At 37.8% G+C, this 16,601-nt stretch overlaps 1 protein-coding gene across 1 annotated transcript; it reads right to left on the bottom strand.

Moving 5' to 3' along the window:
- Nucleotides 1-2,036: 2,036 nt before the first annotated feature.
- LOC139714221 (NADPH oxidoreductase A-like) lies at nucleotides 2,037-16,144 on the bottom strand. Its single transcript, XM_071625934.1, has 12 exons — nucleotides 15,968-16,144; nucleotides 14,431-14,617; nucleotides 13,608-13,720; nucleotides 11,344-11,488; nucleotides 10,611-10,827; nucleotides 9,319-9,538; nucleotides 8,424-8,560; nucleotides 6,798-6,956; nucleotides 5,593-5,827; nucleotides 4,638-4,721; nucleotides 3,823-3,944; nucleotides 2,037-2,210 (listed from the first exon to the last, which is right to left on the bottom strand). Exons 1-12 carry the CDS (start codon nucleotides 16,098-16,100, stop codon nucleotides 2,037-2,039), a joined length of 1,926 nt encoding a protein of 641 aa, XP_071482035.1. The 5' UTR covers nucleotides 16,101-16,144.
- Nucleotides 16,145-16,601: the final 457 nt, after the last annotated feature.

Raw genomic sequence — 16,601 nt, 5'->3', positions numbered from 1 at the left:
ATTACCTTCCAAAATGAATCCCTTGCCTTGATGATACGAACATTTCAGTACTAGTATACCATGTCACGGCTTACCGAACAGACCATGCTGGCTAAGCTTGTTTACGCACGTCCACGTCTACTTACGAATACTGTAGAGAGCCAATCCATTATCGCAAGGGGACCACTCGTCAGAAATCTAGCGCGATGGACTTAACCACTTCAAAAATGTTGAATTCTGACTTACTAGTTCGCAGAGTTTGGTAAGTTTTTTTCATGCAGTGTATAACTGGTGTCATTCTTATTTGCTAGTAAGTTGAAAATTCACACTTTCTTTGCCACTTCATATTTTCTCTGGTCCCCCAATCGCGAATTTAACCACTCGCGAAAATGTGTGACAGCGGCAATTCGCGAAAATTTATGTACGCGAAAATTATAGCGTATACAGTATATTATAAAGATGTTATTGCACAAATTATGAATCATTCATATTTTCATATCAACTCTATACTCAACAGTATCTCAGAGTCCAAGCTAGTTGTAGTCTCAAAACAAAAATGACTAAAAGCCAGTTCCCATGAGACATCTACCCTCGGTATGAGGGTAGACCTCAAGTACATTTTTAAGATTGATGTCTGGCTGTGTGTTGAACTCTACACCACATACTGTCTGTCATTGATATTCAAGTTGCCATGGCAACATGTTAACATGCATAGTCACTAGGATTTTGTGTCCTGGGAGTTCCTGGTTAAGCTGAAATACAGGAACCAGCAAACTGCATTTATACTAAAAATCTCCTCACAGCTGGAATCATTTGATCTACATTGTATACATTCCAAAGGTTATGTTTCAACTTGTGATAAGAATCTGTGGTATATACTTTGATAAGTATACATGTAGGATGAATGTGGTACCAATATCATATGATCTATGTAACATTTCACATTTTGCTTACACAGAATTTGATTCTCTAACTCGTGTTACACATCCTGAATTCTATGAAGTATAAAATGAATACCATGTTGTCATAGTATGTACATTTGTATTGCACAGTAAAATTTGACAATCCCCTGTGGTATCTACACCTACCGGTACCTTGCTGTTCCATGCCACAACAAATGGTAAAGTTTAGGTCACTCAGGGCACTCTGTCAGGGTGCTACAGAACTTTATTTTACCACTTGCCCGGTCGGGCAAATAGATTTTCAAATGTGCAGCCAAACACTTGCCCGTAAAGAAAGTGCAAAATATAAGGTAATGAAAATCAGGTCTAAGTCAAGAGCTTAATGAAACACTATCATTTGAATAAACGGCACACATTGATTTGAAGGCTTAAACACAATGGAGTAACAAACTTGGTCCACTCAAGTTTTGCCATTGCATTGCACTGTGCTTCTTCACGTAAGTGTTGGAAAGTTGCTGAAATGAAATATAAAGTGTGTTGCATCACTAAATAGCCATTATCTTTGGGCTTGTGTATGGTTGACTTTGTGTGTTTGTTGGGAGGAACAAGTGAAAAAAAAATTGCTTCAAAAGTCTTTGCTTGCCCAATTTGGGCAAGCTTTCGTTTTCATTGTTCAGAAACACTCGCCTGAATTTGATTTTCACTTGCCCCAGGCAATCGGGCAAGTGCTTATGAAGCACCCTTCGGCCTATCTGTATAAATATCATCCTGTAGATACTGACTGTATTATTCAAGTAATGTGAAATAATTAGAAAACTTTGTTTTACTATACCTTTAGATATTGCCTTTAATAACCAAGAAAGTTGAAAAAATATATATATGATTATATACAGTGTATTTGAAATTAGTTGATTGGTGACAATATAAAATCAGCGTATGTTTCACAGCTGCCATTGGCTAAATTCTCATTGATATAACTTGTGGATTCTGCAGTGAGCCATGAAATCACTTACACATCATTTCTGTGACAAACTTTAAAAACTGCATTTGTTATAGTGGGAATGCACTGTACCTGACACTTCCACGAGTATTTCAGGAATTAAAGGAATAATAAGTGACATCTGATCAAGCAAATTGATAATGAGATCCACATCCCTATGTCACCCAGACATCTTTCTGGTATCTGTGTTCCTCCTCAAGGTGCTGGATGTATTTCAGTGCCTCCCTCTCCGTCATTTGTCCCTGGGTCTGGATTAGAGTCTCAAGAGCACGGTGGACATCAGGAGCCATGTGTCTGGCATCCCCACACACGTATACATGGGCCCCGCCCTGTGTAGGATTCAATGTTGTAGAAGAAAATCATTCACATGATATGATTTCTGTAGATAAATACAGTGGGCAGACAGTTACGGGGAAAAAAAAGAGGAAATGGACAAGTTTAAAGGGATGATACAGTATTGGTGGAGATGAGAATTGGGCTTTTAACTTTTTGCGAGATACCAAGAAAACACTTATGAAATAGTACAGAGCATACCATTTTAAGAGGAATTCAAAGTTTATTTGATGAAAATCGGGTTTGGAATGACTGAAACATCCAAAAACAAAGTAAAACAAAGCGATCGTAATAAAATGTGGGTCCCACATTAGAATCGCTCTGTTTTGCATATCACAGCCATTTCAAAACCAATTTTCATCAAATAAACATTGAATTCCTCATGGAATTACATGCTCTTTTATATTTCATTAGAGGTTTCTCATTATCTCACCAAAAAATGTTAGAAACCTGAAATTAGATCTCAACCAAAACTATATGATCCCTTTAACACTTGCAGTAAGATTATTACTAGGTATTGACCTGTTGAGGACAGGCTAATTTTGCTACAGCACGCATTTCCCATACACACCTACCCGAGTATACTCAGGACTAGTTTTCAACAGGTTAATGAAATAATGACTGTTAGCATCAGAATATTAGTAACTCATTGATGAAGTAGAAAGAATGACACAAACAGTTAATGAAGCAGCCATTTAGGCTATCAGGCTTTGAGGTCACTGAAGTTTCAGAAAAAATTTGTGCTTTTACCACTCATTTCAAAGCAAACACATTCTGCAAGACTCTGCTGTAGGAACTGCATGTGCATTTTAACATAAGCCACAAATGCAGTATAAGCACATTATTATGTGGATAAAAATCGAAAGGCAGTCATACCTACTGGTTTTTTTTAGCACACACACACACACACACAAAATGATAAATGCAATCTACACAACTAATATTAGTCATATGACCATGAATATTTCTATGACACTACAACTTATTCGACCAACATACAACATATAATTAATTGACTTTCATAAAGTGGTTATCTTGCTGTCAGGTGTCAAATTGCAAAAAGGGTTATCTTATTACATCCTTTTTAAGTACCATGTAATTTAAAGTCAAAACAGCATAACTTCCATTAACTGAGCTGTTGTGTCAATTATTTTCTCCATCTGGGATTGTCAATACTGAATTTCAAAATCAAGTCATTGACTCCATGTCCGAAAGCAAGTTAACATTTCTGAAATGGAACATATCCACTCAATCACTTTTCTTTTTCAAATACATTTACGCCAAAAAAGAAGTATGTTCCTATGACTTCTCCCACTTTGTTTTTCTTTTTCCTCATGGCAGAAATACATGCTAACTACAGCACAGCAAAACTGAAAACTTCAAAACTGCATTATGATTTTGTGTTGAGGTCTTCATAATGTCCTCCACTCCAACAATTCCTTACCGCTGTATATCTGATTTATGAGTAGAGGTATTGGGAATCAAACAAAGTTTGTATCTCACTCCTGTGGAGAAAGTCTAGATACGCTATTAAAAGGAAGGAAACAGAAATATATGCTCTTAGTTTATAAGAAAAAAAAACAGCAAATGAATAACATCTGTGCAGACCTCTAACATCTCCCATATCATGTGACCATCTTGACCGATGAGATGCTGGACATACTCTTTCTGCTCCTGGTCCCGTGAGAAGGCAGTCCGCAGCACCAGCTGACCCCTGTCCACTAGCGTTTCTGGAAGGTGCAATCAAGAAAGGCAGAAAAAAGGCAGTAAGATATATTACATTCTGCTTTCACAGAAACTGGAAATCTTGCGGGAATCTACATAACCTTACTATTAAAGATTAGGGTCTCTCAGGCGTGCTGTGCAGAGGTTTCAATGAAAACATATTCAATTTTCCATCAAAAGCAGCATCTGTCAAAAAAAATAAGGTCGAGAGAAACTGCTAATATGTTTATTTTAGTTTTGTTTTATGCCACCAAATTTTGAGAGTACATAGACAAAAAAAAATACACTCTTCCAGGTAAAGTCAACTTTAAAAGTTATCACCCCAAATGACATATTTTGGTCCATCACAGAGACGCCTCAGTCACATATACAACTCATTTGTGTTGAGGGAGGCAATACTTTTGCAAGTTTTTAATTTTGCAAATATCAGTTGACTTTGTACTCTCCAAATTTCACAGAATATCTACGACAAAAATACTGTGAAATATATGCCATAATTTTAAAGGGTATGAAATGCTCCTTCCAAACAGTAATCAAGTTGATTAAAAAATTTTTTTATAATGAATGCCAATGAAACATGCCTTCACTTTGAATTTAAAATTATAAGAAATAAACAATTGGGACTTACATCCTGGTAGGAAAGGGCAGCTCTAAACATGTAAAATAAAATAAAACCAACAAAAGCCTTGAACACTTACCTAACTCATTTCTGTATAAAAAGTCCTGTTCTTTATGTCTGCATCCAAAGTATAGGAGATTTTTCCCGCTTGCATTTGCGGCAACTGTTTGATAAATGAGAAGAAATTTACTGTAGTTAAATATAAGTACTACACAGAAATGTTAGTGGAAATGATCACTAGTGAAGATTCATCATGTATTATTGTTCAACATAATCATGTATGGTGAACTGGGGCCCAACTATCACAGCAAATATGTATCTTTGCCCTCCTGATAGTCTCTGTGTAAAGGAGAAAAGAGACTTGCAGCAAGTCTCCACTACAAGCTCTGACAAACTGACTTTACATCCATAGTTTGTTTGTTTGTTTGTTTGTTTGTTTGTATATGTATATATATATATATATATATATATATATATATATATATATATATATATATATATATATATCTTGCTCTCTGCTCTTTGAACTGTAATGAAATAGAAGAAGAAACCAGAGCAGTATCAGAGAGCAAGAACAGCAAACAAATACATTATATGATCCTGAGAAAGAATGTATTTCACATATCATAGCAAGAATAGCAAACAAATACAGAATAAGATCCTGGGAAAGAATATATTTCACTTATCATAAACATTCTCAAAAGGGGATATGTAGAAAATATCAAATTTATGACTGTTGCTTGAGCTGTCATTATGAACGAATAAAAACTTCTGAAAAAAAAAAAAACTTCTGAAAATCTGTCCTGGATTGATTTGAGAGACGCATCCTACGACCATTCGAATAGTGACCGCAGTAAGTGTTTTTACAATAGTATCAAACTCTGGTCAAATATTCCATATATGTGTGTGAGAGGACTACCAAATTCCACACAAAAAGCTTGTGTGCATCTACCCATGTAGCTTGATCTATTGTTGGGTGAAATAAACATCTTCACAGAGCTTAGAGCAAAGGAATGTTTCCCTAATAATTATACCTCTCTCCTGGATGAAGGCCCTGAAGGGTGCAATGCCAGTTCCTGGTCCTATCATGATGATGTCCCTGGATGGGTCCTTGGGGAGTCTGAAGTCTGGGTTGGGACTGATGAAGACGGGGCAAACGTACCCAACCCGCAGTCTGTCCTGGAGGAATGTGGTTGCCACGCCAACGCGCGCTCGTCCTCTGCTGGAGTATCGCACCACAGCCGCTGTGACGCAGACATTGTTGGGATCCTTGGAGGAGGAGATGGACAAGAGATGGAATCATCAAGTGGGACAAATAAGCTTTGCTTCCAGTCTCTACATCCAAGTATACCAAGTATACCAAGTATCAAGTGACATTCTGGACATATTCATGTTACCTGAACAATCCTTGTCCATCACAAAGACTGTCATCTGTGGACAAATAAAAAATGTGTGACTGTTATTGCAACCATAGGAGACATATGACGTCATAGATGGTATCTCGGGGTACCAAATGAAAATCAGCCATTTTGTTGAATTATTTATTTTTTTAAAAAGGTTGTACCCAGGGTTGCCAAAGAGTGGAAATTATTTTGGTACTGGGGCTAGCGGTGCTAGCCACTACACTGCAGTGCACTGAAGCACACGCTATTGCTAGGACAGCGTGCCATGCATGCATCGTATAACATGCAGTGGCATGGAAGTGACTATGTACACGCACACACAGTGCATGCATTTCTCTGCGGCTGTCCTTGAGTGGATGTGAGGTGGCGCTACACAACGCGGTAACCCGGCGTACTACGGTATCCCGAGGTAACGCGTGATGCAATTTATGATCATTACCACATCATGGGCAGCAAACAAGCTTTGTACTGAGATAGCAAAGTAGGAGCGCATTAAAAGAAACCTTGCTGTGATCGTGAATCCAGATTTTCGACTATAAGAAAAGAAAATGCATTTCCTCATTGGCAAGCCATGTATAGAATATGATGGGCTGGAATACATAAGGGCAATTTGCTATCTAAATAAGCCTATATTTGCAAATGTATGTAAAAGCCCTCCTTTTCTGAAGTAAATGTGATGAATTCATTCACACATTCTTAGGGCAAAGACTATCATTTCATACATGGTTGATTAGTTGCTCAAAATTTCTTCCCTGAGGATACTGAGTGAATAAATAATGAAATGGATGCTTGTGGCAAATTTTTCCATATCCCTCTGAAGTAGTTTGGACACTCACCACAACAGGCGAGGAGGAGATTGAGTAGTATCGTGGCTGAAGGGGGCGTAAGTTACGTAACAAATCCCCTGTTGCCATTTTAACAGGGAAATCCCCCAGGACATCTGCGAGCTCCACTCCTTCCAAATAATCCATGAGCTTCTTGTTGCTCCTGGATGTCTGAAAATATATGAAAAGAAAGCTGCCTTAATGATGTCATGGCTATTTTAACATGTTACACTCATGCATTATGTGTTGCATTATGCTCACACCAGGTAGGATATGCCTTTGGACTAAATGTTCATGATCTTTGAAAGTACAGTGGAAACTCGATATAACGAGATGGTCGGGACCGAGTCATTTTCCTCGTTATAGCCGATATCTCGTTATATCAGTAGGCATAAAAGAAGGCATAACATAAAGACATTAATTTGCACATGTGGGACTACCCATCATATTTCAATCAATACTGATAACTTGATATTGTGTGTGAGGCAATTACTCACCTTTATGGGTAAGAAGATGTTTTTCGCCAAGGAAATCCAAACAAGAATGTGTTTCTTATTAATTGTAGATGTTTGAATTTGTAATTCTATATAGCTTGCGATTGTATCAAGATCGTCTGTGGATTGGTATGTGGTTATCGTATATGGGTGTGTGTTGTGTGGAAAGCTTGAATATGGTCTGCACAATGCTGTGTGTGTGTATGTGACACATTCTGTATGTACATTATGACTGCGTGTGCGTGAAGATGGGGAATTCCCTACGTAGAAGGCCAATCACAGCATCAGATTGCCTCACACCTGCTAAACGTCATGATGATGTCATGTATACATATGGCCGTCCCACCACATTTTCTGCATGTATCAGTGTGCGCGCACACACACACTTACACGTACAACATGCAGTGCTAGCTGGAGTGCACTGAAGAAAATGATTATGTGTGTACAAGACAGTTTTTGGCGCATCAAGCTTTACAATCTCGGAAGATGATAGCACAGGCGAAGTAAAGCTTTACCGAAGGCATTTTGCTTTACCTCGCTATAGCAGGTTTGATTGACTATGTTTTTCTTTGTTTGGAAGTCACAAAATTTATCTCGTTATAGCAGTTATTTCGTTATAGCCGATCTCGCTATAAGAGTAGCATTTTACATAGACTTGTGTGGAAGGAAATTTGGGACCGGGAAAATTTCCTCGTTATAACCGATATCTCGTTATAGCAGTGTTCGTTATACCGAGTTTCCCCTGTAGCAAAATTCCTATGATATTTTTTAAGTGCACACATCAAACATTTGATAAAGCACAAGATCAGCTGAAAATGTTCGATAACAAATAAAAAATTTGCATATATTGTGAAGGTATGATTCTCTCTGTCACTTTAGCATGTCAATTAATGTAAATGAAACTGTTTTGCAATGATGTTAAAAAAATATAGAGCTGACACTTAAATTCAATATTACTACAATGAAGCATAAATGGCTAACCTGCAATACTGATTAATATGACAAACATCTGTTCATGCAGATATTTCATGCTAACAGAGTTAACAGCACCCTTTGTTATGGTGATCTTTGCTCTAAAGCAAAGTCTCCGTTTTTGAAATCACCCCATCATTGAAATATCTCCTTATAAATCCAAACTACTCACACCATCCTTTAGAAGAACTTCTAGACGTGCTTTCACTTCACCAACAGCAAACTTCAAAAGAGTTTCCAGCAAAGACACTCTGATGTTCTTCAGATCATAGTATTTTAGCAGACACTGCCAGAGTGAAATTTCATTTTCTGACAAAATAATGAGACAGACATACAGACAGAGATAAAAAATACATTATCAAGCTTTTACAAAATAACATGGGAGAGCTTATATCAAGGAATTGTAATTCTGACATGGAAAAATATGAACTCTTAGCAAGTGGTTACCAGAGACTCCAACCCCAAGCACCTTCTGATCTGGAGATTCTCCCGCCTGAAACCCCTAGCAAACGGGAGACTTCAACTTGATGTGCGCGAAGCACAAAGTTCCTTGTGGCCGGGGTCCAGCTCGAAGGTTCTAGATGTTATCTCGTGCTATCTAAGGCTTGATTTTCAACATACAAAGACACTAAGTAAGAAATCATTTCAAGCGGGAGAAATTAAATCTCAAGCGGGAGAACAGGAGATTTTGCAAAAATGGGCTTTTGGCGGGAGATCTCCCATCGAAAGCGGGAGAGTTGGAGTCTCTGGGTTACACAAGGTAGTTACAGAACAAAACTGATGCTTGAATGGCATTTATCAGCAATGCAATTACAAATTTAACTATCTGGAAAGGAGCTCACACATATCATTTCAGTCCAAAATCACTGTTTCCATATGAGTGTGACATACACAGGTCAGGAGAATTCAGTATGCTTCAAATCAGCAGTCAGAATTTTGAAATGGAAAGTTTATGGCTGAAAGAAAATTTAGATTTTCTTGAGGTTGTCTTGTTTTCTGTGATGGACACTATTCCATGATCTACTTTAGATTTATATGAAGTCACCACAGGAAAACAAAAGACTAACCAGGGTGCGGCCGGTAAGCCGAGGCTGGAAGAGCACAGATACTGTCACCATCTAGTCCACTTGCACTGAAGACCAGGTCAACATCCTCTGGCCGGTTGGTGGGATAGATGCCTACTGCGTCTCCTGAAGTGTAGCAGAGACTGCTGCCCTCTATGTTGAACTCGCAGTGAATGGTCTCCTTATCCCCCACCTCACTGCATTCAGTAAGTTGTTCTTTAACCTACATGCACAAGTTCAACAAACACACAAACAACAACAGCAGCAAGGTCAGAGAGTCCTCAACCTTTTGGTGTGTTTTTTTTTCAAAAGAAATATTTTACCAGGCATTACATATTCTATTTGTATAATCATAAAATATTCTTATCATAATTTAGATATCTTATATCATATACAATATGTCCATCACCACTTACTACTTTCTTATTCAAATATCCTTGCTAAAACACGGTCTGATGTCTCTTTTCATAGGAAATCAGTTTTGTAATATTTACATAAATCCTAGGTTAATTAGCTTAGGTTTGGTAATTTAGGTTTTGATCTTTATAGCATTATGATAATTTGCATAGAATTGAAAGTAACACTGCTCAAAATTCACTGAATTGAATTGATTATGATAATTTTCACAGAATTGAAAGTACCACTGCTCAAACTTGATTTTTTTTTTATTCTATGTGTTGGCAAGCCCCTCATCTGCGTTATAAACTTTTTGTGATGCATTTTTTTTTACAAGAAATGGAAAGTGAAAAAAAAAATACAACCAATTTTGCACTCATGGTAAATTCTACATATATTCTAGTACTAATCATTAGTTATAAATTATTTCGACAAATATGCATATTCAATCCATCACATTTTAAACACTGCATGCAGGTTGGTCCACAACTTGAAATTTTAGCATGTTGCAAGCTCAGAATCTGAGAATATTGCAGAAATTGAATATGCGCGGAGCGCACACGATGAGTACATAGTACGCAATATTTTGCTGCTTATCTCTCTTTGTGCTGCTTACATTCAATGTTCTCTCTCATGTCTTGCACACAAATATCTAAAGTACCTGGTAGTTTGATGTTTCTTATGTTATGCACATGTTTTGCACATTTTTGAATACTTTTACTTTGAGCTTGTTGCAAATTCTTGAGGATGTTGCATAGCATGTTGCTGGCTTTTTAGGATGTTGCATAGCATGTTGCTGGCTTTTTAGGATGTTGCACAAGAATTTTAGCATGTTGCAGCGACATGCTAAAACCCCTCGTGGACCACCCTGTGCATGCATTCTACATCTGACATAATACCTTCAAAATTGCCATAAATGGCTTAAGCCTGCTGAATCCATCTTCAGCTGTAGAATGAGTTATCAAGGGTGACAGGTAATCTAGCCTTTCTTCCAGACTGAAGTCGTCTGATGTGATGGCACTTAAGACCGCATTCATCCAGCAATTGATGACCGTCCAATCCTCAGCATCTACCTCCATTTTGCTCACAAGAGGGCGTGCTCCTCGTTTCAGAAGCCTAAATACATTGGTTTGAGGCAAACATTTGAACAAAAATATTTACAAATCACATTGCAAATATTTAAAATGCTGAAGTGATATCTGCATTTTATTCACATTGCCTCATCAGTGGTTTGCACATTTTTGAAGTGTTAGGGTTTCACATTTGTAAAAAGGTGCAAATGATTATCTGTCTTTTCTAATTTTCCTACCATCATCAAACTACATGGGATTCATTCAATAAACATTTAATGTACCAGTATCAGAATTATTTGGTTTAAACAGCTCTGTCAGAATTGCCCTCCAGAAGCAATTTGTGTTTCATTGCTGTTAAAAAGAGACAAGCCTTGAGAATTCAATTGTAAAATACAAAATGTAATGTTAATGGGGCATTTTTAGAACAAAACTATGGAAAGAAATGCAACATTGATACAAAAACAAAAAATGTTAAATGAGTTCAGTCAATATGCTTATCATTTAAAGCAGTGGTTGGGAGGAAATATTTTTTTCTCAATGTATGCCATTTGTCACACACCTGTCACAGACAGTGCGCCCCGCCCTACAGAAATGTGGGTAATTGGAGTCCCCGAGAGCGAGAACCGAAAATCTCAGGTGAGCTAGACTGTCTGGACACGACAAGAAGGAGGAATACCAAGCCATAGCAGAGCTAGGTGGAACACCTAGGAAAATATTGAATATAGAATAGAAATGAAGTATGGAAGAAAAAAAAGAGGTATAAAGGGGCAAGATATCAAGAAGCTGGCAGACATGTTATAGGCAGGGGAAGACAAGAAAGAGAATTGATGAAAGAGGGCTTTGAGCATTTAAGAATTAGAGAAAAATCAGTTTAAGGGAGAAAGGAATTGAAGAGTTTGTTCGCAAAAACCGTTAAAGGGAAGATAAACCCAAAGAGCAATGTGGATTGAGTGAAAGCAGCAACATTAGTAGAACACATCAGTGAAAGTTTGAGGAAAATCGGACAATCGATGCAAAAGTTATGAATTTTTAAAGTTTTGGTGTTGGAACTGCTGGATGAGGAGACTACTAGAGGATATGACGTATGAGTGGACAACAATACAAAGAAAATATAAAGGAAATTCAACACAAATTCACTTTTCTAGAATTATGAAAGAGCAGTGGACCAACCGCTTTCAGAAAGCAGGGGGAATAATTGCTACCCTTAACATATGTCAATATCAAGTTGATGGAATTTGTAATTTTCATGAAAAATGGATTTTTGTAGTATTTTCTTTATATTTTCTTGGTATTGTTGTCCGCTCATACGTCATAACCTCTAGTAGTCTCCTCATCCAGCGGTTCCAACACCAAAACTTTAAAAATTCATAACTTTTGCATCGATTGTCCGATTTTCTTCAAACTTTCACTGATGTGTTCTACTAATGTTGCTGCTTTCACTCAATCAACATTGTTCTTGGGGTTTATCTTCCCTTTAAGTCCATATTTGCCAAATGGAGATATTTGCGATTAAAGGTCAAGAAAAACAAGGAGAATAATAAGAAAATTTTTGCTTCTTTTGACCATAACTTCAAAAATGTACCTTTATATGTAGTGACCAATATATTATTTAAAAGGTATTATTTTGTACTTTATGACAGAGATCTTACTTCAAAATCTTCAAAAATGGACTTATCGGTTTTTGCGAACAAACTCTTCAATTCTTCTCAATGACTGTTCCACAAGCACTGTAACGAAAAGTGAAATAATAATAAGACTACAGAGGAGTGTGTGATGAACATTTACAGATTATGTTTAATACAATCCTCACCTGACAACGGAGTAACAAAGATCCAAAAACAAACATTGAAACTGGCACTTGTATTGTGATAAGGAGCGCTGACCAAAAGAAAACAACGGAATGATACCAGCAGCAGAACCTCGAAATTTGAGATATCTAGACAGTAATGTTCATGCTTTCAATATCCTCTCATATAATTACTTCCACAAAATTGATTTGCATTTCCCTGAATGTGTGGAAGATAAATGAATGTTACTTGTACAGCTATCACTACTATCAGGCATAGATGGATGGCTATTTAGAATGCCTATAAAAATGTGACATCAGGTTGCTTGCTCACATCAAAATAGTGATCATTTTCAACAAATTAATGTCAATTGTTTGTGACGATTGACAAGTCATGGAAAAGAAAAGTTAGGGTTATATATAAAATGCAGATTATGTTCTCTGCTTATATGCAGATGGACCAAAGTGAATAATAATAGGTATAGTGTAAATGCAGAATTTTTTGCTGTACACCAATTTTCCCGTATTTCGCACTTCTCCTGGCTCAAGCAGATTCTAAATCCCACAAAAATATCTTCACAATTTTCTCTGCACATATCGAATGGGTTATCATTAGCACAGCACAAATTCAAGAACCAGGAAATATGTTTTTGAGCCGATCAGTGCAAAATATTAATTGTGTGAAAATATCAACATTTACAGTAACTATAAATAGAACCCGCGAATATGTTTTTTAGCCGCTCTGCATGAAAAATTAATCATGCAAAAATATAGATGTTCATAGTATAGATAGAGAGATAGATAGAGTGCCATAATTGAGACAAAAAGAAGCAAACTAAAATGGGGAGTCATGGCAAAGGGAAGAGGAGTGGATAGAAAGTAGATTGTAACCCTGGTTTGGGGGGCATTTCAAGAAGCGTTCTGTCTGACAAATTTGCTCTCAGCCAATCAGATGCAATGATTTGGGTAGCTTATAACAGTTTGTCAGAGAGAAAATATCTGACATATTGCTTCATGAAATGCCCCCGATCCCCTACCATCTCCACTGGTAGAGATGATCACCAGTACCAGCTGCTCTTCATCCAGTCTGAGGTACTGGTGGTGGGCAGCGTTGAGGAGACGGGGTTGAAGGTCTGGGTACTGGCCGTCTCTGACCTGCTCCAGCCTGGTATAGATGAACAACAGGCAAATATAGATGGATGAACAAAGAATTACTAAAGTATGTTAATCAGGGACACCAACCTTGTAAATAGCACTGAGGTATTTTGGGGGTTGAAAAGGTGTACAACAAAGGTGGAAAACAGGATTTTTACCTTTCCTGAAATAGACATGTATGGTAATACAATTTGTGAAATAAAAACAGTATTTCCATGAACCCTGCAGTATTTTGAAAAAAAAAACAGTACAAAATACTGACAAAAGTGACATTTGACATCTCTGAGGATGATTGAACAAATTATAAAAAAAATGACTGTTCACTATATATGGTAACATCAAGGGAAATTTTCACTATGAAACCAGTTATTTTTTTAAAGAGTTCCATATCTTGTGTTACATGTTCCATTAACATTGCCCTAGATAGTAGCTCTCTTCCTAGCCCATACCTCAGTTCATATCTCTTTTAAAGGTCTACAAACATTTTAAACATTAAAGTAAACAAGTAAACATCAATTGCCTTTTCTTTAAAGGGGGCAACCACTAGTGGAATTTCATGATCCTTCAATCTTATGAGCTGGAAGCAAAAAACAAACAAACAAACAAACAAACAAACAAAAAACAAAAGCAAATAAACTTAATTAACCAAAACAAAAAGGAAGTGAATTGAAAGCATACTTGGAAGGTACATGGCTTATGGTAGACTCAATCATTCTTTTTAGCACTATTACATGTACTCGCCTGTCAAACAGAGTTCTGGCGACCTCTTCACTAAATCCATACTCAGTGCCATAGAGAATGAGGAGCTGCCTGCCCGGATCGTTGTATAGGGGGGAGTATCTGTCAGTGGGTGAGGCTTCTACTTGATTGTCATTATTGCTACAAGGTGGCCCTGCAAAGAGGTTTGTCAGCACAATATATTACATATCTGATGAATGTCTATGAATGTGTGTGTTGCGTGTATCTTATATACATGTATATGATATGCATTTTTTCTCTCTCTCATACTCTCTATCTAGATTAATATGGTTACATAGTGTATATGTATCAGATATCAATAGGCCCGGAGTTGGATATGAGACAAACATTGATTAGGCTGCACCTACATAAATTGCCCCAACCAGGAAAAAAAACAACAACCCACCCCCCCCCCCCCCACACACACACACAGTATTTAGAATCTCTTGAAATGTTGTAATGAAGTACATGTATTTGTAATCCTATCCATTTTTAAATACATGTAGGTCCTATGTCTTTTCAGCAGTGAAAGCTAGTAAAACATATCTGTAAGACCATACGTAAAAATAGATGAAAATTCATATGAACAAGGAGGTTGTAAAAGTTTCTTTAAAGCACCTCCCTAGATGTACCACAGCAAGGATGCATACTAATAATTTTGAGCTGAGCAACTTCCTAGCATATAAAATCATGATGTCAAAGCACTTTAAAAAATATGTCCATACAAAAGACCTCAAATACTAGCTGGGTTCAAAGTACATGACATGCTGCTGCTTGTGAATGATGTGGTGATAGATAAGAAATTACACTGTGGACATGCACTGCCAATTCTATTGACTTGGTTCCACAGCATACATTCAACAGTTATTTGTCTGGATTAAATGAAACATTACCTCTCATTGGAATGAGCAATAGAAGACAATGAATTCATCAGCATTTCTAAGAATATTATTATAAATGTCTTCCTCTTTAATTGTAGAAGTTCTGGGAAACAAGGGTTGGTTCTTCATCAGTGTTGTAGCAAGCAGTCAAACCTTATCTTCATCAGTGTCATTCTTGTGGGCTGAACTGTCTAGAGGCCTATTTATTTTGTACTCATGAATAAACTATGAATAAAAAATGCCAGGGTAGGTCCTACATCATCATAACTTAGTCATCATAACTTTAAAAGCATGATCAATTAATCGTCTTTGCAATCTAAAATGCGAGCTTCAGACTGAAATTACCACTCTTTCCATTCTAGTTTCCAACTCAAAACTGCATACCCAGTACAATGTTCCCGGTTTTTTAACCCTTGCGTTCATGACAGCACTTCAGCCCCCAACCCTAGCAGGGCCAGGGGATCCGTGAAGCAAGACGCAGTCTCCGCGGAACATATATCCCCGACGACCAGATCTCTCGGTCAACTACTAGCAGCGAGATGGGCGGGAGTTTGGCCGGCAACTCTGTTGGCCATCTGCCCCACTGAAACATTGAATGTATAGGCCTACTACTTGTTTCTCACCTGAACCGGTGTCATCAATAAAGCTGTTGAAGTTGTAGACAGAAGTGCCATGCTTCTTGCTTGGTTTCAGTATGTTGCTTGCGTAGATCCAAAGAAAGACGGACAAAATGACGACGACAGCTGCCACGAACATTGTGCGGCCCACCTGTGCAACGACTTGGACCAAAGATTGTACGATCTTTGCTTGGACCTCAGGACGTCTGCTACCAACACCATACACAATTCAACAGGGCAGGTGGGCGCAGCCCCAGGGAGGCTCAAGGCGGGAAAAACTGCACGACACGCACTGCGTCTAAAACATTTGTACATGCACGCGTGTGGGACTTTGATCCATAGGAGAGAGGGAGGGGAAGATGAAGGTGGATGGAGGGTCGAAGAGATGGGCACGCGATCGTTTTGAGGTGTTAAACTGTGCCCCTCTTCAGTGGCGGATCGGTTGGGGGGGGGGGGGCACTAGGCGCGCGCCACCCTTCAAATCTTTTTTTTTTTTTTTAGATAGAAGAAATAAAAAGGGAAAAATTAAAGAGGGTGCATGCGCCCCCTTTAATTTTCGAATGTAGTGAGTGACACCAAAAAATTGCACTGGAAGCCTTTTGTTTTTGTTGTTGTTTTCTTTGTTTTGTTTTGATGTTGG

This window comes from Diadema antillarum, unplaced genomic scaffold (assembly GCF_040938485.1).
Source record: "Diadema antillarum isolate AM-2024a unplaced genomic scaffold, OU_Dant_1.0 seq00002196_RagTag, whole genome shotgun sequence".
NCBI lineage: Eukaryota > Metazoa > Echinodermata > Echinoidea > Diadematoida > Diadematidae > Diadema > Diadema antillarum.
This window is presented reverse-complemented; position numbering and strand designations above follow the sequence as displayed.